The 25,418-nt window shown below is 43.8% G+C and overlaps 1 protein-coding gene across 1 annotated transcript in view; it reads right to left on the bottom strand.

Moving 5' to 3' along the window:
* Positions 1-25,418, bottom strand: part of LOC126427952 (protogenin A-like) — a 438,352-nt gene that overhangs the window by 369,951 nt on the left and 42,983 nt on the right. Inside the window, exon 2 of the mRNA XM_050089841.1 lies at positions 12,276-12,544. Coding sequence (XP_049945798.1) covers positions 12,276-12,544 — 269 coding nt within the window. The remainder of the gene's footprint in view (positions 1-12,275; positions 12,545-25,418) is intronic.

Genomic DNA, 25,418 nt, shown 5'->3' with positions numbered 1-25,418 from the left:
GGTACATATTAGGATAATTAGCAATGTAATACAGAAATTTGCTCAATTTTTCCAGTAATTTCGTGACAGAAGAGAAGGAGTGATGCATGAGAAGATTCTTCAGTTTAGAACTGAAGCTGCGAGGATTACTGCTAAGATTTTTTTAAATACTTGCGGTAGCTTACTGAAAATGGATGCAGCAGAATACCTGACACCTTTCTACACAAGAGTCTTGGTGCGATCGAAATGTAGATTTACATTTTTGCCTAGTTGCTGATTCTTCGGAATATTTCCTTACTATTAACAATAAACGACATTAATGAAAAATAAGTGTTGACAGGCGAATGCCAGAATTCCCTGGCCCCTGAACAGGGGTCGACTAGAGGTTTGTGAACCTCCACCACATGTTACTCGAACTGCCCGATTCTGAGCCAAAAATACCCTTCGCGCATGGGTAGAGCTATCCCAACTTATAATGCCGTATGAAACTTCCTGGCAGATTAAAACTGTGTGTCGGACCCAGACTCGAACTCGGGACCTTTGCCTTTTGCGGGCAAGTGCTCTACCATCTGAGCTACCCAAGCACGACTCACGCCCCGTCCTCACAGCTTTACTTCCGCCAGTACCTCGTCTCCTACCTTCCAAACTTTACAGAAGCTCTCCTGCGAAACCTTGCAGAACTAGCACTCCTGAAAGAAAGGATATTGCGGAGACATGGCTTATCCACACCCTGGGGATGTTTCCAGAATGAGGCAAAGGTCCCGAGTTCGAGTCTCGGTCCGGCACACAGTTTTAATCTGCCAGGAAGCTTCATATCACCGAACACTCCGCTGCAGAGTCAAAATCTCATTCTGGTTATAGTGCCGTACGTTACAAGCGAATGAAAGAAGTTGACTAATGCACTTGTTAAGACTTTCACTTACGTCTGATACTGTTCCAACGGTAAACAGAGGAGCATTCAGTTTTTGGAAGAGATCCTGAAAATGGGCCTTCCACGATGACGATGATGATGATGATGATGATGATGATGATGATTTGAAATGAGGGGGCGCTCAACATTATGGTCATGAGCGCCCTGACGAAAAGCCAGCATGCCAATCTCATGGGCTGAGGACGAAGGCTGTCCCCACATGCGGAGCAGTTTGTAATGCACTTCAGTATGCCTCTTTTCCCTACCAATTCAGGGATTAGGCCTGATAGTTCACAAAATTTCACTACTACTGTAACACAAGAATCAGTATCGGCGATGACGGTGGGCAGATCTCCTCCGAGACTGAGGACTGCCTTGGAATTAGTATATAAGACACGCGTTGCCAAAATATGCTGAACTAGATTTCCAGAAGGTTTTTGACACTGTGCCACACACGCGGCTTGTAGTGAAATTGCGTGCTTACGGAATATTGTCTCAGTTCAATGACTGGATTCGTGGTCAGCGGGTTCACAGTCCGTAGTAATTGACGGAAAGTCATCGAGTAAAACAGATGTGATTTCTGGCGTTCCGCAAGGTAGGGTTAAATGCTCTCCGCTGTTCCTTATCAATATAAACGATTAAGGAGACAATCTGAGCAGCCGTCTTACATTGTTTGCAAATGATGCTGTCGACTAGTAAAATCATCAGAATATTAAAACAAATTGCAAAACTATGTAGAAGAGGTATATGTATGGTGCGAAAATTGGTAATTGACCCTAAATAATGGAAAGTGTGAGGCCATCCACATGAGTGCTAAAAGGAATGCGTTAAACTTCGGTTATACAATAAATCAGTCAAATCTAAATGCCGTAAATTCAACTAAATACTTAGGAATTACAATTATGAAATTACGTAAATTGTAAAGAACACTTAGAAAATGTTGTGGGAAACGCGAACCAAAGACTGCGTTTTATTGGCAGAACACTTAGAAAATGCAACTGACCTACAAAAGAGACTGCTTACACTTCCCTTATCCGTCCTCTTTCGGAGTCCTACTGCGTGGTGTGGGGTCCTTATCACACAGGATTAACGGAGTACACTGAGAAAGTTCAAAGAAGGGCAGCACATTTTGTATTATCGTGAAATAGAGGAGAGAGCTTAACTCAAATGATACAACATTAAAACAAAGCCGTTTTCAGTTGCGGCAGAATCTTCTCACGAATCTTCTCATTCACCAATTTTCTCCTCCGAATGCGAAAACATTTTGTTGACGCCGATCTACATAGGGAGAAAGGATCATCATCATAAAATAAGGGAAATCGCACGGAAAGATGTATGTGAGCTCTGCAAGATCCATGAACTATTTTATATTTACGTGACAAACCCTAATTCTAGGGCTACAATTTATTCTTGACACATGGATCTATGTCGACAGTTGTAAAAACGGCGATGGTACATAAGTCCTTACTAATGTAAAATTACTACCTTCTGAAGAAGACAAATTTATATTTGTCGAAACCTAGGTAAAGAATTTCTTTCTCCATTGCAACTGGTCGGCTGTTTACAATCTTATTACGTGGAACCGTTGCTGTTGTGCACCTATGTTTAAATTACGAGGGCGGTTCAGAAAGTAACCTCCGATTGGTCACAGTGCGGGTTGTGGGGGGAGTAGCGACGCCATCTGTGCGTTCACGCACTCAACAGGTCAGTCGGCACCAAGCCGTGGTCGAGTGAACGTTGTGCCTGCGCTAGTTTAGTTTTTGTGGCAGTTGGAAATGTGTGCTGCAATAGAAAACCCCGCCAAATGTGAAATGCGTGCTGTCATAAGGTTTTTTACAGCCAAAAGATATTCTGCAGCAGCTATTCATCGTGAGCTTTGTGCCGTGTACGGACCAAAAGTTATCAGTGAAGGAGTTGTCCGTGAATGGGTACGTTTATTTAAAAGTGGACGAGAAAACGTTCATGATGAAGAGAGGAGTGGTAGACCATCATTGGTGACTGACGAACTCGTTCAGACAGTGGATGCAAAAGTTCGTGAAAATCGACGTTTCTCAATGTCGGAGTTGTCTACTGGTTTTCCACAGATTTCTAAGACTCTCTTGTACGAGATAGTGACAGCAAGATTGGATTACCGTTAAGTTCTGTGCACGATGGGTGCCCAAAATTCTTACCGACCACCACAAAACTCAAAGAATGGCCTCTGCTTTAGACTTTCTGTCACGTTATGAGGACGAAGGAGAACCATTGTTAAACAGAATCGTGACCGGTGACGAAACCTGGATTAAGTACGTGAACCCTGAGACAAAAGAACAATCAAAGATGTGGGCACATTCAAATTCGCCTACCAAACCAAGAAAAGCCGCGCAAGATTTTTCTGCCAGAAAACTGATGGCAACAGTGTTTTGGGATGCCAAAGGGATGTTGTTGGTTGAATTCATGGAACGTGGTACGCCCATTAATCAAGACGTGTACTGTGAAACAATAAAAAAGTTACGACGGGCTATACAGAACAAACGCCGTGGTATGCTGACTTCCGGTATCATTTTTTGCACGATAACGCCCGTCCTCACTCTGCTCGCAGAACAACGGCCCTTCTTGAGTCCTTCAAGTGGGACGTTATCAACCATCCACCTTACAGCCCAGACCTGGCGCCAAGTGATTATCACCTCTTCATGCATTTGAAGAAATGGCTCGGGTCACAGCGGTTTGATGACGACGAAGAGCTCAAAGATGCGGTCACAGACTGGCTCCAGGCACAAGCGGATGATTTTTATGCAGAAGGAATTTCAAAGCTTGTGAAGAGATACGATAAGTGCCTCAATCGCTATGGAGACTATGTAGAAAAATAGTGCAAAGATGTAGTTGTACGATGTATATATTAAAATATTTTTATTTAACTTGGTGTATTTTTTTAAATCAACCGGAGGTTACTTTCTGAGCGGCCCTCGTATATAGGAGTTTGTTTTTTCGCGCGCTGTACGAGATTGGAATAATAAAGAATTATTGTGAAGGTGGTTCGACGGACCCTCTGCCAGGCACTTAAATGTGTGTTGCAGAGTATCCATGTAGATGTAGAGAACTGGAGATGGCACACCACAAACCTCACACAGTAGCGTATCATCCCGCGGAGGAGAAACCCGTGTGTTAAAGGGCCATGTCCGATGCCCAGCCTGGTAAGCAGAATCTCCTTCCAGCGGTGAGGCTGAAATCAAGTCCGCCAATGCCTCTGTAGTCGATTTAAGCGACAACAGTTTTTTCTGTCACCTTCAACCATTCAGTCTCCCAGTGACGCATGATGCGTCCATCAGAAAATGAGATGACTCCGCGCAACGGGATGAGACATTGACGGACAACACCATCCCAACACGCTTCCTTCGCTCCTTTGTCCGCCATGTCGTTTCCCTATAACCCGATGACTACGTAGGAATTTGAATTGTTCAGATCCACTAACCATATGCCGTCTGTGTATCAAAATGCCACTTAACTGAACTGTCGGCCAGAAACTGTAAAAACTTAACCTTACAGTAATTTAGCACGAAATTATTTTCTACAAGTCATTAACTTATGCCTTGAGTTCAATATTTGACACACTGCCCGTGACTGACTCAACATCATCCACTACCATGCTAGTGCCATCACCAAACAAGAGTGCATAATATGCATTATTGGGCAACGGAAAATCCACAATGTCTGCGACATGTGGAACATCAGCGACCTTGGCGCGTTATGTATGGTGCGGCAATATGGGAGGAAGGATAGTTGGCCCCCATTTTATCGACGGCAATCTGAATGGTGCAATGTATGCTGATTTCCTACGTAATGTACTACCGATGTTACTACAAGATGTTTCACTGCATGACAGAATGGCGATGTACTTCCAACATGATGGATGTCCGGCACATAGCTCGCGTGCGGTTGAAGCGGTATTGAATAGCATATTTCATGACAGGTGGATTGGTCGTCGAACCACCATACCATGGTCCGCACGTTCACCGGATCTGACGTTCCCGGATTTCTTTCTGTGGGGAAAGTTGAATGATATTTGTTGTCGTGATCCACCGACAACGCCTGACAACATGCGTCAGCGCATTGTCAATGCATGTGCGAACATTATGGAAGGCGAACTACTCGGTGTTGAGAGGAATGTCGTTACTCGTTGAGGTTGACGGACATCATTTTGAGCATTTATCGCATTAATGTGGTAATTACAGGTAATCACGATGTAACAGCATGCATTCTCAGAAATGAAAAGTTCACAAATGTACATGTATCACATTGGAACAACCGAAATAAAATGTTGAAACGTACCTACGTTCTGTACTTTAATTTAAAAAAGCCTACCTGTTACCAACGCTCGTCTAAAATTGTGAGCCATACGTTTGTGACTATTACAGCGCCATCTATCACAAAGCGAAAAAAGTGGTCCAACTAAAACATTCATATTTCTTTACGTACTAGACGAATATGTAATTAAAAATGGACATTCCTATTTTAAAAAACGCAGTTGATATTCGTTTGACCTATGGCAGCGCCATCTAGCAGGTCAACCATAGCGCCATCTGGTTTCCCCCTTCCAGCTAGACAAGTTTCGTCTTTGTAGTTTTTTCGTTTGACGCTTATTTCGTGAGATATTTGGCCTGGTCACGATCAATGGACCACCCTGTATAAAACAGTTGCTGAGAAAGTAACAGCTACGAATAAAATCTTAAAACTGCATATATTATTCGTATCCGATATCTACCATAGACAAACTGATGATTCCTTGATGCCTTAGGACGTTTCTTATCATCCGACCCCTTCTTTTAGTCAGGTTGTGACATAAATTTCTTTTCTCCCCAGTTCGATTCAGTATATGCTCATCTGCTATTCGACCTACCCATTTAATATTCTTCTGCAGCACCAAATTTCTATAGAGTATATATAAAGCACACCCACAAAAGTTAATGTTATGCATCTGGTGGAACAGTGACCGTATGGTCTACTACCAACTGCTTCCCCGAGATTTAACCATCACTGCTGGCACGACATTTATTGTCAACAACTGAGACATCTTGCAGAAGCAATCCTAGAATAACGACCAGGAAGACTGCGAGAAGCGATGCTCATCTCCAATAACGTCCGTCCGCTTTCTGTTAAGACTGACAAAAAGCACGGTTGGGAAGTGATTCCGCACCCACCCCATTCACCAGATCTTGCGTCCTCACATTTTCACCTTTTCCGCTCTCTATTGAACAACCTTCAAGGAACTTTTCCGGATCAAAATGCGCTCCGAACATGGCTTGACACGTTCTTCGCCCCTAAAGTACATAACTTCTACAGTCGCGGTATCGAAAAGTTACCCCAGCTTTGGCAGACTGTTGTAAATAGTGAAGGAGAACAGGGATTACATAAAGTCTGGGAACACTTTCAATTACTTATTGCACAAGAATCAAACATTGTACAGATCTCATACATATGTCATTTTGAAGAGAAACCCTGAAAGTTTGTTTCATGTATACCACCGCAGCGTAGTTTGGTAATTTGTCGATAGTCAGCGCTAGTCGCAAACATGGCGAGTTCAAGTGTGGAGCGAGCTCTCCATGTGTTTGAGTTCGACAAAAACAAGTGTGCTACAGCTGTTCAACGGGTTTAGAATCAAGTGCAGTAAGAAGCTACCAACAAGGAAGGCCATTTACCAGTGGCACAACAAATTCGTTACGATGGGTTGTTTGTGCCCGGCAAAGAGAAGTGGACGTCCCAGTGTGAGTGAAATGAATGTGGAGCGCGTCCGAGAGACATTCATAAGGAGTCCAAAGAAATCGGTGCGTCGTGCATCCTGTGAACTCGAAATGGCTCCAGTGACAGTGTGGAAAGTCCTGCGACAGAAGCTGTCTATGAAACCATTCAAATTGGAGTTAGTGCAGAAGCTCAATGACGACGACGAAGACAAGCGTTTCGAATTTGTTCGCAGTTGCTACAATTGAATGAGGATGGGCATGGCATTGTTGAGCGCGTAATTTTTAGCGACGAAGCCACTTTTCACACTAATGGAAAAGTGAACAGGAATAATTGTTGAATCTGGGGTACAACGCAACCACACGAATGCATTGAATTTGAGCGTGATTCCCCAAAGGTAAATGTTTTTTATGCCTTGTCACGTTGAAAACTGTACGGGCCTTTCTTCTTCGCCGAGAGCACTACCACTGGATTTCCTACTTGGACATGTTGCAGCAATGTCTGATGGCACAAATGCAATTGGACTCCATCTTTCAGCAGGATGAGGTTCCACCCCATTTTCATCGTGAAGTTCGAGGGTATCTGACACTCACACTCCGTGTGACTTTTTTTGTGTGGGGACACATTAAAGATCAGGTGTATGTACCGCCTTTACCACGTGGTGTAGCTCCGGGAGAGAATACGGGAAGCGACTGCCACAGTCGACGATGCCATGCTGGGACGCGTGTGGCAAGAACTCGATTACCGTACTGACATCTTCCGGGTCACTCATGGTTCGCATATCGAATGTTTGTAAAAAAAACTTTCAGAATTTCCCTTCAAAATGCAATATGTATGACATCTGTACAACGTTTAGTTTTTGTGCAATAAATGTCTCTGGACTTCATGTACACCCTGTATATTACTGACGACCGAAACTCTGTTATGGGTATCTATGTTTTTATTATGGAAAAACACTTTAGACTAAAGCAACAACCCAATAACTGCGTTAACTCTGTCAGTCATTGTCGAAGAAGAGCGGAAAAAGTCGCGAAGAAGGTTGTGCGCTCGTCGATGGCTTAAACAGCGGATTGTTGGTAGAGGAACACTACATAATGCTGTACTACGCTCTCAGATACATTGTATTGAACTGTATGTTAACTGGGGACCTAGAAACGACGGAGAGGCTCCGTCCCCGCCGCAGCCGCAGTGGTCCACAACCCCACGACGACTACCGCAGTCCACTTCACCCCTCCGCCGTCCCACACCGAACCCAGGGTTATTGTGCGGTTAGGCCCCCAGTGGACCCTCCCGGGAACGTCTCACACTAAATGAGTGTAACCCCAAATGTTTGTGTGGTGTCACCGCCAGACACCACACTTGCTAGGTGGTAGCTTAAATCGGCCGCGGTCCATTTAGTACATGTCGGACCCGCGTGTCGCCGCTGTGTGATCGCAGACCGAGCGCCACCACAACGCAGGTCTCGAGATACGGACTAGCACTCGACCCCAGTTGTACGACGACTTTGCTAGCGACTACACTGACGAAGCCTTTCTCTCATTTGCCGAGAGACAGTTAGAATAGCCTTCAGCTAAGTCCATGGTTACAACCTAGCAAGGCGCCATTAGCCTTACATAGTTTGATAGTTATCGTATGAAATGTCTCATCAAGAATGCTGTAGTCACATGAAGGAATAAAAGTTAAGTATTCGAGGAGCTGCATACTTTTCTTATTAGCATTCACTACTTATCCTGTTCCAGAAGTCACGCCCGTCTGCGTTAGATAGCGTGCATTTCGGCCTCCTCTATCTACAAGGTGTTGGCACATTTGCCAACACATCAGTTTGCGTGGTAGAGTAGTTATGGTGTACGCGTACGTGGAGACAGTGTTCGCGCAGCAATCGCCGACATAGTGTAGCTGAGGCGGAATAAGGGGAACCAGCCCGCATTCGCCGAGGCAGATGGAAAACCGCCTAAAATCCATCCACAGACTGGCCGGTTCACCGGACCTCGACACAAATCCGCCGGGCGGATTCGTGCCGGGGACCAGGCGCTCCTTCCCGCCCGGAAAGCCGTGCGTTAGACCACACGGCCTACCGGGCGGGCTCTCAGATACATACTAATAGAAGTTTCTCCTTAATTCAATTGAATTTTCATCCCATTTACGTTTTTAAACTGAATATAGTTTGGGTATAGGGTCTAATGTCAGATTGTGCCTGCATAATATCCACATTCTCGATGCTGCATTGACTGCCAACACTCCGAAATAACGAACTTTGACACTAAGATTTCAATATCGAATTTCGTAATTTCATTCGAATGGAAGACGAGATTTTTTCGAAGTTGCTCACCATAGCTACATTTCATAGTACGTTTCTCAACAGAAAGAACTTTCAGTGTGTAACTTGGCAGTCCAGTAAGATTTCTGGCCTCTGAGGAAACATTCCAGTGAACTCTTTGGCCTTTGCAACAAGAATTGCAGAAAATGCATTATTTATAATAAACAACACCGACTTTAGAGATATGCTATTAAATTAATGAGAAAGACCCACAATATTTTAGAAAAGAAAGATTAGAAAAATATTTGGAATGTGGTGGACGCGAGACTGCTACTTTTGTCTTCACGATGTTATCAACGGCGCCAAGGCTCTGACATGGCAGCCGGTATTTGGTTTACACCATGTAAAGACTGTGTCTATAAATGTCATAATATGATATTCAAGTATGACAAATTGTACCAAAAACGACGCGCTTTTGATGCATCATCATAGTGCCGTAGCAAGTTGTAACACCAAACATGGGAAGCCTTTACTACCGATGTACAGTTTCCTGTCACTTTATGGTAACAAATCGTGTCTAAAACGGGTCCCCCGTTTACTAATGCCTTGAAACAGCCTATATACGTACCACGTACTCTAAGGTAAAGAAAATCCACCAAATACAGAGCTTAACTTCATACGATATGGCGTCTCGCAAGTTCAGCTTGTGACGTAAAAACGATGTCGCATCTCTTTGGTCACGCTCCCCTCCACGAGGCAAAAATCAGACATGCCAGACTTCATTTCACGCTTTACACTGCAGTGGAACGTGGAATTCCACGCTCTGGCGCCACTTCGCTTCCCGTCCACGGGCGTTCCCACGTCCCGTGAGACAACGGCGGAAGGAATTGTTGGGTTGTTTGGGGGAAGAGACCAAACAGCGAGGTCATCGGTCTAGGAAAGGACGGGGAAGGAAATCGGCAGTGCCCTTTCAAAGGAACCATCCCGGCATTTACCTGAAGCGATTTAGGGAAATCGCGGAAAACCTAAATCATGATGGCCGGGCGCGGGATTGAACCGTCGTCCTCCCGAATGCGAGTCCAGTGTGCTAACCACTGCGCCACCTCACTCGGTAAAGGAATAGTAGAAACACTTGGGCAACATCTGCAATTCGTGTAATGAAAGGCAGGTCCCTTTAAATGAGGATTAACAGCGCCACACTATCCAACTGCATGATTGGTGTCCTAACGTGCAAGGTTTAAGACGAAGACTGAGGACGAAAGCCCATACGCAAGAGTCACGATTTTCCTTATACGGTGCATGTTGACAATATTCCCGAACTCCGTCCATAAAATTTTTCTACGCTTACCTTTTACTTTCTGTGCATGGCCTTCTTCGAAATATTCTCCTCTTCAATTGATACACCGCTCCCAACGCAGTTTCCACTTCCGGAAGCAGTCTTGATATGCCTCTTGCTGCACTACTGGCCATTAAAATTGCTACACCACGAAGATGACGTGCTACAGACGCGAAATTTAACCGACAGGAAGAAGATGCTGTGATATGCATATGATTAGCTTTTCAGAACATTCACACAAGGTTTGCGCCGGTGGCGACACCTACAACTTGCTGACATGAGAAAAGCTTGCAACCGATTTCTCATGCAGAGTTGACCGCCTTCGCCTGGTGAAACGGTGTTGTGATGCCTCGTGTCAGGAGGAGAAATGCGCACCATCACGTTTCCGACTTTGATAAAGGTCGGATTGTAGCATATCGCGATTGCGGTTTATCGTATCGCGACATTGCTGCTCGCGTTGGTCGAGATCCAATGACTGTTAGCAGAATATGGAATCGGTGGGTTCAGGAGGGTAATACGGAACGCCGTGCTGTATCCCAACGGCCTCGTATCACTGGCAGTCGAGATGACAGACATATTATCCAAATGCCTGTAACGGATCGTGCAGCCACGTCTCGATCCCTGAGTCAACAGATGGGGACGTTTGCAAGACAACAACCATCTGCACGAACAGTTCGACGACGTTTGCAGCAACATGGACTATCAGCTCGGAGATCACGGCTGCGGTTACCCTTGACGCTGCATCACAGACAGGAGCGCTTGCGATGGTGTACTCGACGACGAACCTGGGTGCACGAATGGCAAAACATAATTTTTTCGGATGAATCCAGGTTCTGTTTACAGCATCATGATGGTCGCATTCGTGTTTGGCGACATCGCGGTGAACGCACATTGGAAGCGTGTATTCGTCATAACCATACTGGCGTATCATCCGGCGTGATGGTATGGGGTGCCATTGGTTACACATGTCGGTCACCTCTTATTCGCATTGACGGCACTTTGAACAGTGGACGTTACATTTCAGATGTGTTACGACCTGTGGCTCTACCCTTCATTCTATCCACTCGAAATCCTACATTTCAGCAGGATAATGCACGACCGCATGTTGCAGGTCCTGTACGGGCCTTTCTGGGTACAGAAAATATTCGACTGCTGCCCTGGCCAGCACATTCTCCAGATCTCTCACCAGTTGAAATCGTCTGGTCAATGGTGGTGCAGCAACTGGCTCGTCACAATACGTCAGTCACTACTCTCGATGAACTGTGGTATCGTGTTGAAGCTGCATGGGCACCTATACCTGTAGACGCCATCCAAGCTCTGTTTGACTCAATGGCCAGGCGTATCAAGGATTTCTCAGGATGTATGCACCCAAAATTGCATGAAAATGTAATCACATGTCAGTTCTAGTATAATATATTTGTCCAATGAATACCTGTTTATCATCTGCATTTCTTCTTGGTGTTGCAATTTTAATGGCCAGTATTGTAAGTATCAGCGCCGGCCGAAGTGGCCGTGCGGTTCTAGGCGCTGCAGTCTGGAACCGCGAGACCGCTACGGTCGCAGGTTCTAATCCTGCCTCGGGCATGGATGTGTGTGATGTCCTTAGGTTAGTTAGGTTTAACTAGTTCTAAGTTCTAGGGGACTAATGACCTTAGAAGTTGAGTCCCATAGTGCTCAGAGCCATTTGAACCATTTTGTAGTATAAGCCGCACCCAGCTGACGTCAACAAGTGTATGGGCCTGAAGATGACGTTGTTAAAACGTTGAAACTAATTGCCAAAATAAAATAGACGCCTTAAATGCAGTTGGAGGAATTTCTTCCAGTTGACGCCCCCACTGCCCTCCATTTCAAGTATGGATGTACCAACATTAGTATGATCAACCACAGGAAATTCGTCCATTACAGGAACCCCTTAAGGTCCTGTTGACAGTTCCATGTTGAAAACAGTCTGGTAAATAATTCGAGTCAGTACTTTCGCCTCGGCTGCGGTACTGCGCTAGAATCGTGCGAGAGACGAGCTACGTCGGCGACGTTTCGGACGGCGCTCGGGCGGCATCGTCAGGAGCCGGAGTTCTCACCTTGGCGATGTGCAGCGAGCCGTCGGCGAGCAGCGACCGCCGGCCGTCGTCCCGCAGCGCCAGCGGCCGGTCGTGCAGCAGCCAGCCCACGACGGGGGCGGTGGGGGCGGCGCGGGGGCAGCCCAGCGTCAGCGGCCGCCGCCGGGACGCCCAGGCGCGCAGCGCCGCCCCCGCCGGCGCCGCCCCCGCACCGCTGGAGGCCGAGGCGGCCCCGACGGCGACGCCGCCCGCCGCCGGCGCAGCGCCCGCCGCCGACGCCGACGCCTCTCCTGCAACAGCAACGTCACTCTCTTACCAAAATTCAAATTATGCAAATGCTGGCTCTACAAACAACTTGTCTGAATCAAACTTATCAAACAGAATTGAGAGTGGTAGTGATGTTCAGTCCCAATGGGGCACTGTTACGTGGGGCGTTCCCCAACGGTCGGTGCTGGGGTCACTGCTGTTTCTTATTTATATAAATGATATGCCTTCTAGTATTACAGGTGATTCAAAAATATTTCTGTTTGCTGATGACACCAGCTTGATAGTGAAGGACCTTGTGTGTAATATTGAAACATTATCAAATAATGTAGTTCATGAAATAAGTTCGTGGCTTATGGAAAATAATTTGATGCTAAATCACAGTAAGACTCAGTTTTTACAGTTTCTAACTCACAATTCAACAAGAACCGATATTTTGATCAGACAGAATGGGCATATTATAAGCGAGATGGAACAGTTCAAGTCCCTAGGCGTTCGGATAGATAGTAAGCTGTTGTGGAAATCCCATGTCCAAGATCTTGTTCAGAAACTAAATGCTGCTTTATTTACCATTAGAACAGTATCTGAAATAAGTGACACTTAACACGAAAAGTAGTCTACTTCGCATATTTTCATACACTTATGTCGCATTTGGGGTAATTCTTCTGATTCAAAAAGGGTATTTTTGGCTCAAAAACGGGCTGTTGGTGCTATATGTGGTGTATGTTCGAGAAGCTCTTGTCGACCCCTATTTAATAGTCTCGGAATTCTGACATTGCCCTCACAGCATATATTTTCTTTAATGTTTGTTGTTAGCAATATTAGCCTATTTCCAAGAGTTAGCAGCTTTCACTCAGTTAATACTAGGCAGAAATCCAATCTGCATGTGGAATGCACTTCCTTGACTCTTGTGCAGAAAGGAGTGCAGTATTCTGCTGCATCCATTTTCAATAAGCTACCACAAGAACTCAAAAATCTTAGCAGTAGCCCAAACACTTTTAAGTCTAAACTGAAGAGTTTCCTCATGGCTCACTCTTTCTATTCTATCGAGGAGCTCCTGGAAGAGCTAAAACATTAAGCAAATTCCAGTGTTACATTGTTGATTTTCTTTATTTAAACTTACGACTTGTCACCTGAATATGTTTTTTTATATTTCATTTTATCTATTTCTAATATCGTGTTATAATTTCATGTATTGACTAGATCCATGACCATGGAGACTTCTCCTTAATTTGGTCCCACGGAACAATAAATAAATAATTAAAAAACATGTGCCTAATAATTCAAATAATGCTGAAGGAGGAGGAAAGTTTGGTGAAGGGAGAAATAACAAAAGCAGCCTCGCATGGTACAGTTTTGCGACCACTGCTGTTATACAGGTTGCTTCACAAATCCTGTTACGGGCTTTCGGGGGCTGTGGAGGGGACTTACGAGGGCAACACTGCGATTGCAACAACCCGATCTCCCGCGTTCCCGTTCACAGGGGAGAGTATAGACTGTCTGTAAACTCTAGAGCGAGCAGCACTTTTGGTGGAGGAAGTCGCCTTTCCCGGAAGAACCCCGCCACTGGCCTACAGGGGCACCCAAAATGAGTTCCCCGTTACCTGTCTAGCGGTGCAGTTCGGCGTGCAGTGATACACATCGTTTCTGTTCGTGGGATCTTAGTTGCCCGTGTCGGTCAGGTAACTCTGTATACTTAATGATATACTTCGATATCTGGAAGTGATGGATAATCGTCTAGCATTGCAAGAAAATGTGCAGAGTATGAGGAAGAGGAGGTATTTGCGGAGTAACGAGCGTTCGATCGTCTCTAATGTTATTACAGCGTGTGTTAAAGAGGCGGCCCAAAAAGAACTGTTGGCTAATGTTACCAGTCCCAATCAAAGGCCTGCAGTTTATGCAAACGTCAGCCTCGCCCCAGTAGGACGCACAAAGAAGTTATCAATGGAGAGACGTCTACAAACGTTAAAGTAACCTCTGACGTGCCACAGGGGAGTGTTATGGGACCATTGCTTTTCACAATATATACGAGGGCGGTTCAGAAAGTAACCTCCGATTGGTCACAGTGCGGGTTGTGGGGGGAGTAGCGACGCCATCTGTGCGTTCACGCACTCAACAGGTCAGTCGGCATCAAGCCGTGGTCGAGTGAACGTCGTACCTGCGCTAGTTTAGTTTTTGTGGCAGTTTGAAATCTGTGCTGCAATAGAAAACCCCGCCAAATGTGAAGTGCGTGCTGTCATAAGGTTTTTTACAGCCAAAAGATATTCTGCAGCAGCTATTCATCGTGAGCTTTGTGCCGTGTACGGACCAAGAGTTATGAGTGAAGGAGTTGTCCGTGAATGGGTACGTTTATTTAAAAGTGGACGAGAAAACGTTCATGATGAAGAGAGGAGTGGTAGACCATCATTGGTGACTGACGAACTCGTTCAGACAGTCGATGCAAAAGTTCGTGAAAATCGACGTTTCTCAATGTCGGAGTTGTCTACTGGTTTTCCACAGATTTCTAAGACTCTCTTGTACGAGATAGTGACAGCAAGATTGGTTACCGTAAGTTCTGTGCACGATGGGTGCCCAAAATTCTTACCGACCACCACAAAACTCAAAGAATGGCATCTGCATTAGACTTTCTGTCACGTTATGACGACGAAAGAGAACCATTGTTAAACAGAATCGTGACCGGTGACGAAACCTGGATTAAGTACGTGAACCCTGAGACAAAAAAACAATCAAAGATGTGGGCACATTCAAATTCGCCTACCAAACCAAGAAAAGCCTTGCAAGATTTTTCTGCCAGAAAACTGATGGGAACGGTGTTTTGGGATGCCAAAGGGGTGTTGTTGGTTGAATTCATGGAACGTGGTACGACCATTAATCAAGACGTGTACTGTGAAACAATAAAAAAGTTACGACGGGCTATACAGAACAAACGCCGTGGTATGCTGACTTCCGGTATCGTTTTTTTGCACGATAACGCCCGTCCTCACTCTGCTCGCAGAACAACGGCCCTTCTTGAGTCCTTCAAGTGGGACGTTATCAACCATCCACCTTACAGCCCAGACCTGGCGCCAAGTGATTATCACCTCTTCATGCATTTGAAGAAATGGCTCGGGTCACAGCGGTTTGATGACGACGAAGAGCTCAAAGATGCGGTCACAGACTGGCTCCAGGCACAAGCGGATGATTTTTATGCAGAAGGAATTTCAAAGCTTGTGAAGAGATACGATAAGTGCCTCAATCGCTATGGAGACTATGTAGAAAAATAGTGCAAAGATGTAGTTGTAAGATGTATATATTAAAATATTTTTATTTAACTTGGTGTATTTTTTTAAATCAACCGGAGGTTACTTTCTGAACGGCCCTCGTATAAATGACCTAGTAGATAGTGTCGGAAGTTCCATGCGGCTTTTCGCGGATGATGCTGTAGTATACAGAGAAGTTGCAGCATTAGAAAATTGTAGCGATATGCAGGAAGATCTGCAGTGGATAGGCACTTGGTGCAGGGAGTGGCAACTGACCCTTAACACAGACAAATGTAATGTATTGCGAATACATAGAAAGATGGACCCTTTATTGTATGATTATATGATAGCGGAACAAACACTGGTAGCAGTTACTTCTGTAAAATATCTGGGAGTATGCGTGCGGAACGATTTGAAGTGGTATGATCATATAAAATTAATTGTTGGTAAGGCGGGTGCCAGGTTGAGATTCATTGGGAGAGTCCTTAGAAAATGTAGTCCGTCAACAAAGGAGGTGGCATACAAAACACTCGTTCGACCTATACTTGAGTATTGCTCATCAGTGTGGGATCCGTACCAGATCGGGTTGACGGAGGAGATAGAGAAGATCCAAAGAAGAGCGGCGCGTTTCGTGACAGGGTTATTTGGTAACCGTGATAGCGTTACGGAGATGTTTAGCAAACTCAAGTGGCAGGCTCTGCAAGAGAGGCGCTCTGCGTCGCGGTGTAGCTTGCTCGCCAGGTTTCGAGAGTGTGCGTTTCTGTTTAAATGAGGTATCGAATATATTGCTTCCCCCTACTTATACCTCCCGAGGAGATCACGAATGTAAAATTAGTGATTCGAGCGCGCACGGAGGCTTTCCGACAGTCGTTCTTCCCGCGAACCATACGCGACTGGAACAGAAAAGGGAGGTAATGACAGTGGCACGTAAAGTGCCCTCCGCCACACACCGTTGGGTGGCTTGCGGAGTATAAATGTAGATGTGGATGTAGAACGCGAAAACAAGCCGCATGGTTTAATGGAATCGCCGCGAAGGAAAACTAATAATTTAGGGAGGAGACCGAACGTTATAGACAGTTTCACATGCCAGTGCTTTTTCCAACTCTCAAAACACTTTTGGAACTGTTTCCTCGGGATAGTTTATAGGTCTCTTAACTGTGCATTTTTAATCTCATCCATTCTTGTAAACCTGCTGCACTTTAAGGCCTGCTTGGAAATGTTTATACCACTTGTATGCTCTTGGTTTACTCGTAAGACTCACCAAAAGCAATATTTAACATTCCTAAAAATTTGATACATTTTATTCCATTCTTATAACAAAATTTAGTACAGGTTCTCTAATCTATTTTTATACAAAAAAATAATAGCTGATGCTACCAAAACCCATATAACCTTTTTGACAGTTGACAACAGGGTAAATACCCAATATGCAAAACATTGCCCAGATACTTTTCAGACATGTTTACGAAGACAGTGACAAAAAAAGCAGTGCGAATGGAACTAATACAACACACGAAATTATAAATTTCTGGTTACTTCTTAAACACTCTTCGTGTTCCAATAAATGTTAAGTTACAATGCAGCCATTCAAAGAAAACTTCTACCTTTTAGTAGAAACACAAAGTAAGAAGAAGCCTTAAATTCTACAGATTGATTGCACTGTATCTGGTTCGCCTTACGAATAGGGGAACATACATTCACATGAATGGGCATTCGGTTCTATGTTTATAGTAGAATCCTGACTTCCGTTCTTATGTCAATATTACTTACTCTATAATGTTTTGTTTCGAAGAAGCTATCGTATTTTGTTTTCCTTACACTCTTAACGCATTTGTCTAAAAATAAACGCAGCCGGGACGTATCTGTACACGGCTTCAGCCGGCCGAAGTGGCCGTGCGGTTAAAGGCGCTGCAGTCTGGAACCGCGATACCGCTACGGTCGCAGGTTCGATCTTGCCTCGGGCATGGATGTTTGTGATGTCCTTAGGTTAGTTAGGTTTAACTAGTTCTAAGTTCTACGGGACTAATGACCACAGCAGTTGAGTCCCATAGTGCTCAGAGCCATTTTTTTGTACACGGCTTCGCCAAAGATTTAAAGCGCGCGCCACGGCAGAGGCGGTACTACGTTGTGAAACAGCCTGTAGAAGCGCGCTGTGACGTAGTATGGTAGGCAGAGTGGGGACTCGCTCGCTCGCTCTTCAGTTTACCGGTACACTATAACAGAATAAGATGGGGCGCAGGTAGTAAGCATAATGCACCAAAGCGTCGTGTGCTAGTACTGACGCCAAGTACAGAATCACCTCAATAGGTGGCAGCGTAGTTGCAAAATAAAAAAACTAAAATTGCAACCAAGACTGTTTTTCACCAATAAAGTAAAAGTGTGTTGCATTACTTATTCAAATGGTTCAAATGGCTCTAAGCACTATGGGACTTAACATCTGAGGTCATCAGTCCCCTAGAACTTAGAACTACTTCAACCTAACTAACCTAAGGACATCGACAACATCCATTCCTGAGGCAGGATTCGAACCTGCGACGGTAGCAGCAGCGTCCTGACTGGAGCACCTAGAGCCGCTCGACCACAGCGGCCGGCCATTACTTACCGTAAGCCATTCTACAATAAATCCCATTCGAGTGAAAACAATAGAAAAATTGTTAATGTTGTTTCTCAAAGAATTAAGTGATTCTCTGAAAATGACCGTCTCTAAATTTTGTGTAGTCAAACTTTATTCAGTTCTGTACAAGAAACATAGTCAAACTAACAACTGATGTAGCACATGAGCAGGAGTCAGTAATAAGGCCGGCCAGTGTGTCCGAGCGGTTCTAGGCGCTTCAGTCTGGAACCGCGCGACCGCTACGGTCGCAGGTTCGAATCCTGCCTCGGGCATGGATGTGTGTGATGTCCTTAGGTTGGCTAGGCTTAAGTAGTTCTAAGTTCTAGGGGACTGATGAGCTCAGATGTTACGTACCATAGTGCTCAGAGCCATTTGAACCATTCAGTAATACGACAGAATCCTCCAAATTTTTGGGCGTAGATATTGCTGGAAACTCGACCTGGAAGATGCATATTACTGAGCTGCTCAAACAATTAAGTTGTGCTACTTTTGCTCTTTGTATTATTGCTCGTCTCGGAACAAACCCACAAACTTCGTAAGATATTACGTATATTTCCAGTGAATACTGTATAAAGGAATAATTTAGACTTGGAAAGGATTACTGTTTGTATAAAAGCGAGCGTAAGAATATTATCACCCACAGTCGTCTTATGGATACCACTTCAAGAATTTAAGGGTACTGACAGCACCTTCACAATAAATATATGTGCTACTGAAATTCGTTTTAAGTAGTTCATCGCCATTTGAGAAGAATAGTGATTCCATACTTACAACACTAGAAGAGAAAAAATGACCTTTGCTGCCCATTATTAAAGCTGTCAGTGGTTCACAAAGGCGTTCAATTTGAGGCAATGAAAACTGATCATTTGCCCAATAACATAAAACGGTTGACAGGCAGAAAAGCAAGTTTTACAGCTAACCTAAAATCATTTCGCCTGGGCATCCCCTATTACTTAAAGGAATTTTTATTTGTAACGTGATAGCCTATAAAAAAATTGTTTTTAATTGTAGCTGCATGAGTATGTATGAAAAATAATACCTTCAGTAATGTTAAAATTAATCATTTACACATATCCTGTACAATGACTCGTTCCATATCATTTCGAAAAAAAAAATTGTTCAAATTATGTGTTGAACATCTAACACACAGCTACACACACGCGACTTCTATGGACGCAGCCATTGTAAATGTGGAAACATGTACAATGGTTCAGTCCACTACTCCTCTGCATTAACTTACATGTGGAAACATGTCCCTGCACAGTGTCGGAGCGTGTGTGGAGCTGTCTGATCGCTACGAGCTTCGTGGTTCACCGACCCAAGACAAAGTTGAGTAGTGGTTTCAAGTACCCAAGCCACGTCGATTCATGCTGTGGTCCGTATCGGTGGTTCGCTGTTGGGGAGGTTTTCCTGTGAGCAACACCGCGTGTTTGTATTGCTGAAATTTAGCCGCCATGCGGTGCAATTAACTATATTGGTTGACCACAATTGAAGTGCAACAGCGGAATTTTCTGCCTTGTGGCCGTTAGTATTTTGGTTACCTGCCCTGGCCACTGACGTAAATTCAGGCAGTGTTCCTTTTGGGTGAAGCTAACTATATTACCATAATTCAAATTCAAGAGTACCAGCGGAACTTTCTGCCTTGTGGCCGTTAGTGTTCTGGTTACCTGCCCTGGGCACTAATGTAATTTTAGGCAGCGTCCTTTCCTCACCTGTTGTCGCTGTCCAACATGGTGTGTAGTTTTGACAGCTTAATACATATTTCATTGTGGATACCACGTACGTAACTTCTGTGTTTTTGAGTTCTCATGTACTGATTGGTGGCAAGCAAGTCGTTTTGCCAGTTGGTCTGTGGCTGTCCCCTGTTGGGTTCCGACGGATCAAGTGTAGCTGGGATCACCACCTGTCTCATCTAAGTGAACGAGGGCAGAGCGACCTCACTGGAGGATTCTGAGTGCCGTTTTTTTCATCGTCCTCCTCACCGGTGTTTAATTGTCTGTTTATAATCTATCATAGCCAATGATTTAAAAAATTCTTGCTTTTACTCGATTTTCTGTATTTTTTAATTTTGGAAAATCAACTGCGGGCTTTCTGCCACTTAAATCCTTATTCTCAAAACATTGCGGCCTTCTGCCTTTGAAAGGTTATGGTAATTTATTTTAAAATCTTGAAAATTTTATTGTGGGCCTACAGCCGTTAGTATTGCATGTTGTTTATTGTTTGTCTATTCACCCTTGCCTTGAGGCTCTCAGTCTCACTGTGTATATATATTATTATTATTATTATTATTATTATTATTATTATAACGATTGTTCCCCTTTAGTAGAGCGATTGAACTTGAATTCATAATTCCATCTTCGGATGTTTTTCTTCTTTGCTTCCCAAAACCACCGCATCCTCTCAGAATGCTCCTTCTTCCGTTCCTCTGTCCATTTTTTACCAGGCTGACGCGATGTTCTTTCCCCAAACTTCACACTTGTGATTTTATGCCGGCACTCGGTGCGATCTTCGAGATTTTTATGTTGATCTGCTGTAGATCCCTCTGGACTTCTTTCAGCCATTCTGTGCCACATTTACTCCTTGTTATAATATTGAATAATTTCTTTGCTGTTCTGGAGTCCTCCATCCTGTAGATGTGTGTATAAAATTTGGTTCGGCGCTTTCTGATTTCATCTGTTACTATGTTGATCTTTCAATAGAGTTCGTTTTGTGGTCTCTTCATCCAAATGCCATTTTTGTTGATTGGACCGTAAATCTTCCTGAGAATTTTTCTTTCCTGCTTTTCTATTTCCTTAATTTTTGAATGACCATGAATCACCATTGTTTTAACTGCATAGATTGCTTCTGGAAGAATCAATGTTGTATAGTGCCTTAATTTTGCGTCTGTCGAAATGCACTTCTTGTTGTAATGCGTCCATGTTAGCTTGTAGGCCTTCTGGAGCTTGGTGATTCTTTGTTCATTGGCAGTTCGGTTTAATCCTGAGGACTGTATAGTTTCACCGAGGTATTTAAAATGGCAGAATTGTGCAATTTTACTATATTTTGTTATTAAAGGGGATTTATTTTCTGGCTGCCTTTCCATATACTGGGTTTTTTCATAAGATATCTGTAGTCCGGTTTTTTGTGAAATTTCATGTAGTTTTCCCATTGCGTGAATCGCTTCTGTTCTGTTATTGGTGATAATTGCAATATCGTCAGCGAAAGCAAGGCACTTGACTTTAATTCGGTTCTCTTTCTTGATACCAATTTGGATACCCTTTACGTGAGGTTCCCATTCCCTGATTATCATTTCTAGAACAATACTGAAAAGGACTGGGGATAGTCCGTCCCCCTGTCGGACTCCAGATTTGATTTCGAAGGGTTCTGATACTTCGCCCATGAATTTCACTTTGGCCGTTGTTCCTGTAAGTGTCTGTTCTGTGATTTTCCGTGTCTTTCGGTCGATCCCAAATTCTTCCATGATTTTAAACAGGGTTCCACGGTCCACTGAATCATATGCTTTCCTGAAGTCGATGAATGTAACTACTGTGTTTCTGCATTTCCTCATTTGTAATATTGTCTTTAAGCACCAGATCTGTTCCGCACATGAGCGTCCTTTTCTGAATCCGGCCTGGTATTCACCAATTAGTGTATCTGCTTGGGATTCTATCCTGTTTAAAAGCGCTTTGGAAAGGATTTTGTAAGCGACTGGGAGCAGGGAAATTCCTCTTTAAATGTTCATGTCTGTCTTGTCGCCCTTTTTGTGTAGCGGGTGAATTAGAGCGCATTTCCAGTCCTCTGGTGCCTGCTCCGTTATCCATATGGATGACATTATATGGTGTAATTTCTGCATAAGTATAGGATCATTTAGTTTCCAGAACTCAGCAATGATCCCATCTACTCCTGGTGCTTTGTTATTTTTCAACTGCTTGACTATCTCCATAATTTCTTCAAGATCCGGGGCATGTGAGTCTGGGTGTGTGAATACTGGAGAAGAGAAGACAAGTTTCTCTTGGGGTGGTTCGCTGTTGAGGAGGGAACTGAAATATTGGGCTAAGATTTTGCAGTTATTTTTCGGGTTGGTTTCCAAAGAGCCATCGGGTTTCTTGTATATATATATATATATATATATATATATATATATATATATGTTAATTATTTTATTTGCAATTTTAACTGCACGTTTTACCGCTTGAGAATTATCTTGTTGCTTTAAAATTTCTTGTTTGGAGGCCTTCAGCCGTGACATAATTGCATTTTCGAAACTCGTAATTCTAAAGGTTCGGCTATCTGCTGTTTTGGTTTAAAGGTGTTATTAGATTACAATAAATTACAATTTTGAGTGAACCTGACCTACACCTTATTTGGCCCTTTCCACAATTTTAATGGGGATTTTCGCCTACTTATACGCAGTAGGTTACACTTACTAACATTGAGAGATAACTGCCAGTCATTACGCCACGCATTTATTTTCTGCAAATCCTCATTGGTTTGTTCACAACTTTCGTGTGATACTACTTTCCTGTAGGGACTACAGCATCATCGGCAGTCTAATACCGCTGTCAGTACCATCAACCAGATCGTTTATATAAATCGTAAAAAGCAGCGGACTTACTACACTGCCCTGGGGCACACCTGAAGTTACGCTTGTTTCAGTTGAATTCTTCCCATTCAGGACGACGTACTGCTCTCTGTCAGTTAAACTTTCTATCCAACCGCATGTGTCATTGGATAGATGGTAAGCGCGTACTTTTTGGAGCAAGCGACAGTGCGAAAATGAGTTGAACACGTTTCGAAAGTTGAGGAATATGGAATCAACCTGGGAGCCGGTATCTAGAGCCTGTTGTAAGATTATCGCACGTCAATAAAATTACAGGTATATCAGTAAAATTTAGCTTCTCTTCAAAGGAACACTGTGGACGTTTTCTCCTTCTGTGAAATCACACGGCGGTTATGCCTCCTCCCATTCTTAATTTTTTTAAAGTAAATGGAACATTCACTGCTACTGCAGTTTGCGAAATGCTGCCACCATTCTGCAATACAAGTGACATACCATACAGACGAGATGTGGGGCAAAGTCTTGCACATTCACCTACACGCTTACCACCTCATGTAATAGGTCACACCACATGGGAACAGGTTGATTACTGTGTCTGTAGTTCTGTACCGACTCTTACTCTATGTGCGTGTTTTAATTTCTAACTACAGGCCTTATTCTTAAAACAGTACTGATAGCAGTTCCCACTTTCTATAATAAACCAATATTTCAAAGCAATGGAACTTTCACGAATAAACATTACTAGTTTTAAAAAACTTTAATGTCAAAATCAAAAATTATAGCACTGCCGCTATGGAAAACTGATAAGCCGGTCTTTGTACCTGTTTATCAGCAAAAAATGAAAAAAAAGCCCATGCTGTAACTGACACTAAAAATACCAAAAAGAATCGGTCATGCAGACTAAAATACCGGTATCGATTTTAATCTGTCGGTTTTTCCAACCCTAATACAATCTAATAAAGTTAGAATACAACATTAATGGTGTGGTATTTAACACAGTCACGTCGATTAAATATTTGGGTGTAACGTGGAATGTGATATGAAATCGAACGAGCACTGAAGGTAGGTAGCAGAGAAGGCGAATGCTGAACATCGGTTTATTGAGAGAATTTTTGGAAAGTATGGTTTATCTGTGAAGGAGACTGCGTATACAACACTTGTGCGACTCGTTCTTGAAGACTGCACCAGTGTTTTGGATCCCCATGAGGCAAGATTAAACCAAGACATGGAAGCAATTCAGAGGCAGGCTGCTAGCTCTGCTATCGGAAGTTTCGATCAACACCCGTGCGTTATGGTTACGCTCTGTGAACCCACGTGGGTATCATTGGACGGAAGATGATGTCCTCTTCGCTAAACACTATTGGATTTATTGTGATTCAGCGCATAATTTTTTCCGCTTTCCCTCTATGGGTCTATGCGGTATAAGTCTTCACTCGGCGTCTCTTGGAGCACCAAACACTTACGCCACCTTGGTTACGCAAACACCCATAATACGAACACCAACAATTTTCCCACGTTCGAAGTCACTTACCTCCGACATAAAGCATTCACAATTACACTGAACACTGTTCTCTTCATGGACGAACCTTTTAACGTATTGAGAACATTGCACATGGGCCGTTCGTGGTCAAACAAACAGCGTAACCTGCAGGCTTGGCTAGCATACGCCTTTATGTTCAAGACTGCATCCTCGCGATGTTTCCATATTTTGGTCCAATAGTTGAACATTTCTATGTAGAACAGCGGGCAAGAACCGTTGACGTCAAACAGACGAATGTTGGAGATATAACTCAGTCACGACTTCTTGGTTAGTTGTAGTCGTCCACAGTTGTCCTCTTGGATTAGATCAGTTAACACGGCGCTTGAAACAGGGAAGTAAAGTGGCAACGTTGCCTGTTGACAGTACGTTACAAACTGTAAGAAGGGTTGGTTGCACTGAATAGCAGGAATTGGCTCAACAACGGTCGCTGCAGCGGAGGCACGCGCCTGCCACAACACGACGATAGGCAACCCGCCAAACAACCTGCCGACGGATGTCGAATAGGGATGGATACTAAGTTACATTCTCTACAGACGAATGGAACAACTGGTAGAAGCAGACTTCGGGAAGATCAGTCTCGATTCCGTAGAAATGTGGGAACACGTGAGGCAATACTGACCCTACGACTTATCTTAGAAAAAAGATTAAGGAAAGGCAAACGTACGTTTCTAGGATTTGTAGACTCAGAGAAAGCTTTTGACAATGTTGATTGGAATACTCTCTTTCAAATTCTGAAGGTGAAGGGGTAAAACACAGGGAGCGAAAGCCTATTTACAATTTGTACAGGAACCACATGGCAGTTATAAGAGCCGAGGGGCATGAAAGGGAAGCAGTGGTTGGGAAGGGAGTGAGACAGGGTTGTAGCCTATCCCCGATGTTATTCAACCTGTATATTGAGCAAGCAGTAAAGGAAACAAAAGAAAAGTTCGGAGTAGGAATTAAAATCCATGGAGAAGAAATACAAACTTTG

The sequence above is a fragment of the Schistocerca serialis genome, chromosome 12 (genome assembly GCF_023864345.2).
Source record: "Schistocerca serialis cubense isolate TAMUIC-IGC-003099 chromosome 12, iqSchSeri2.2, whole genome shotgun sequence".
Taxonomy (NCBI): Eukaryota; Metazoa; Arthropoda; class Insecta; order Orthoptera; family Acrididae; genus Schistocerca; species Schistocerca serialis.
This window is presented reverse-complemented; position numbering and strand designations above follow the sequence as displayed.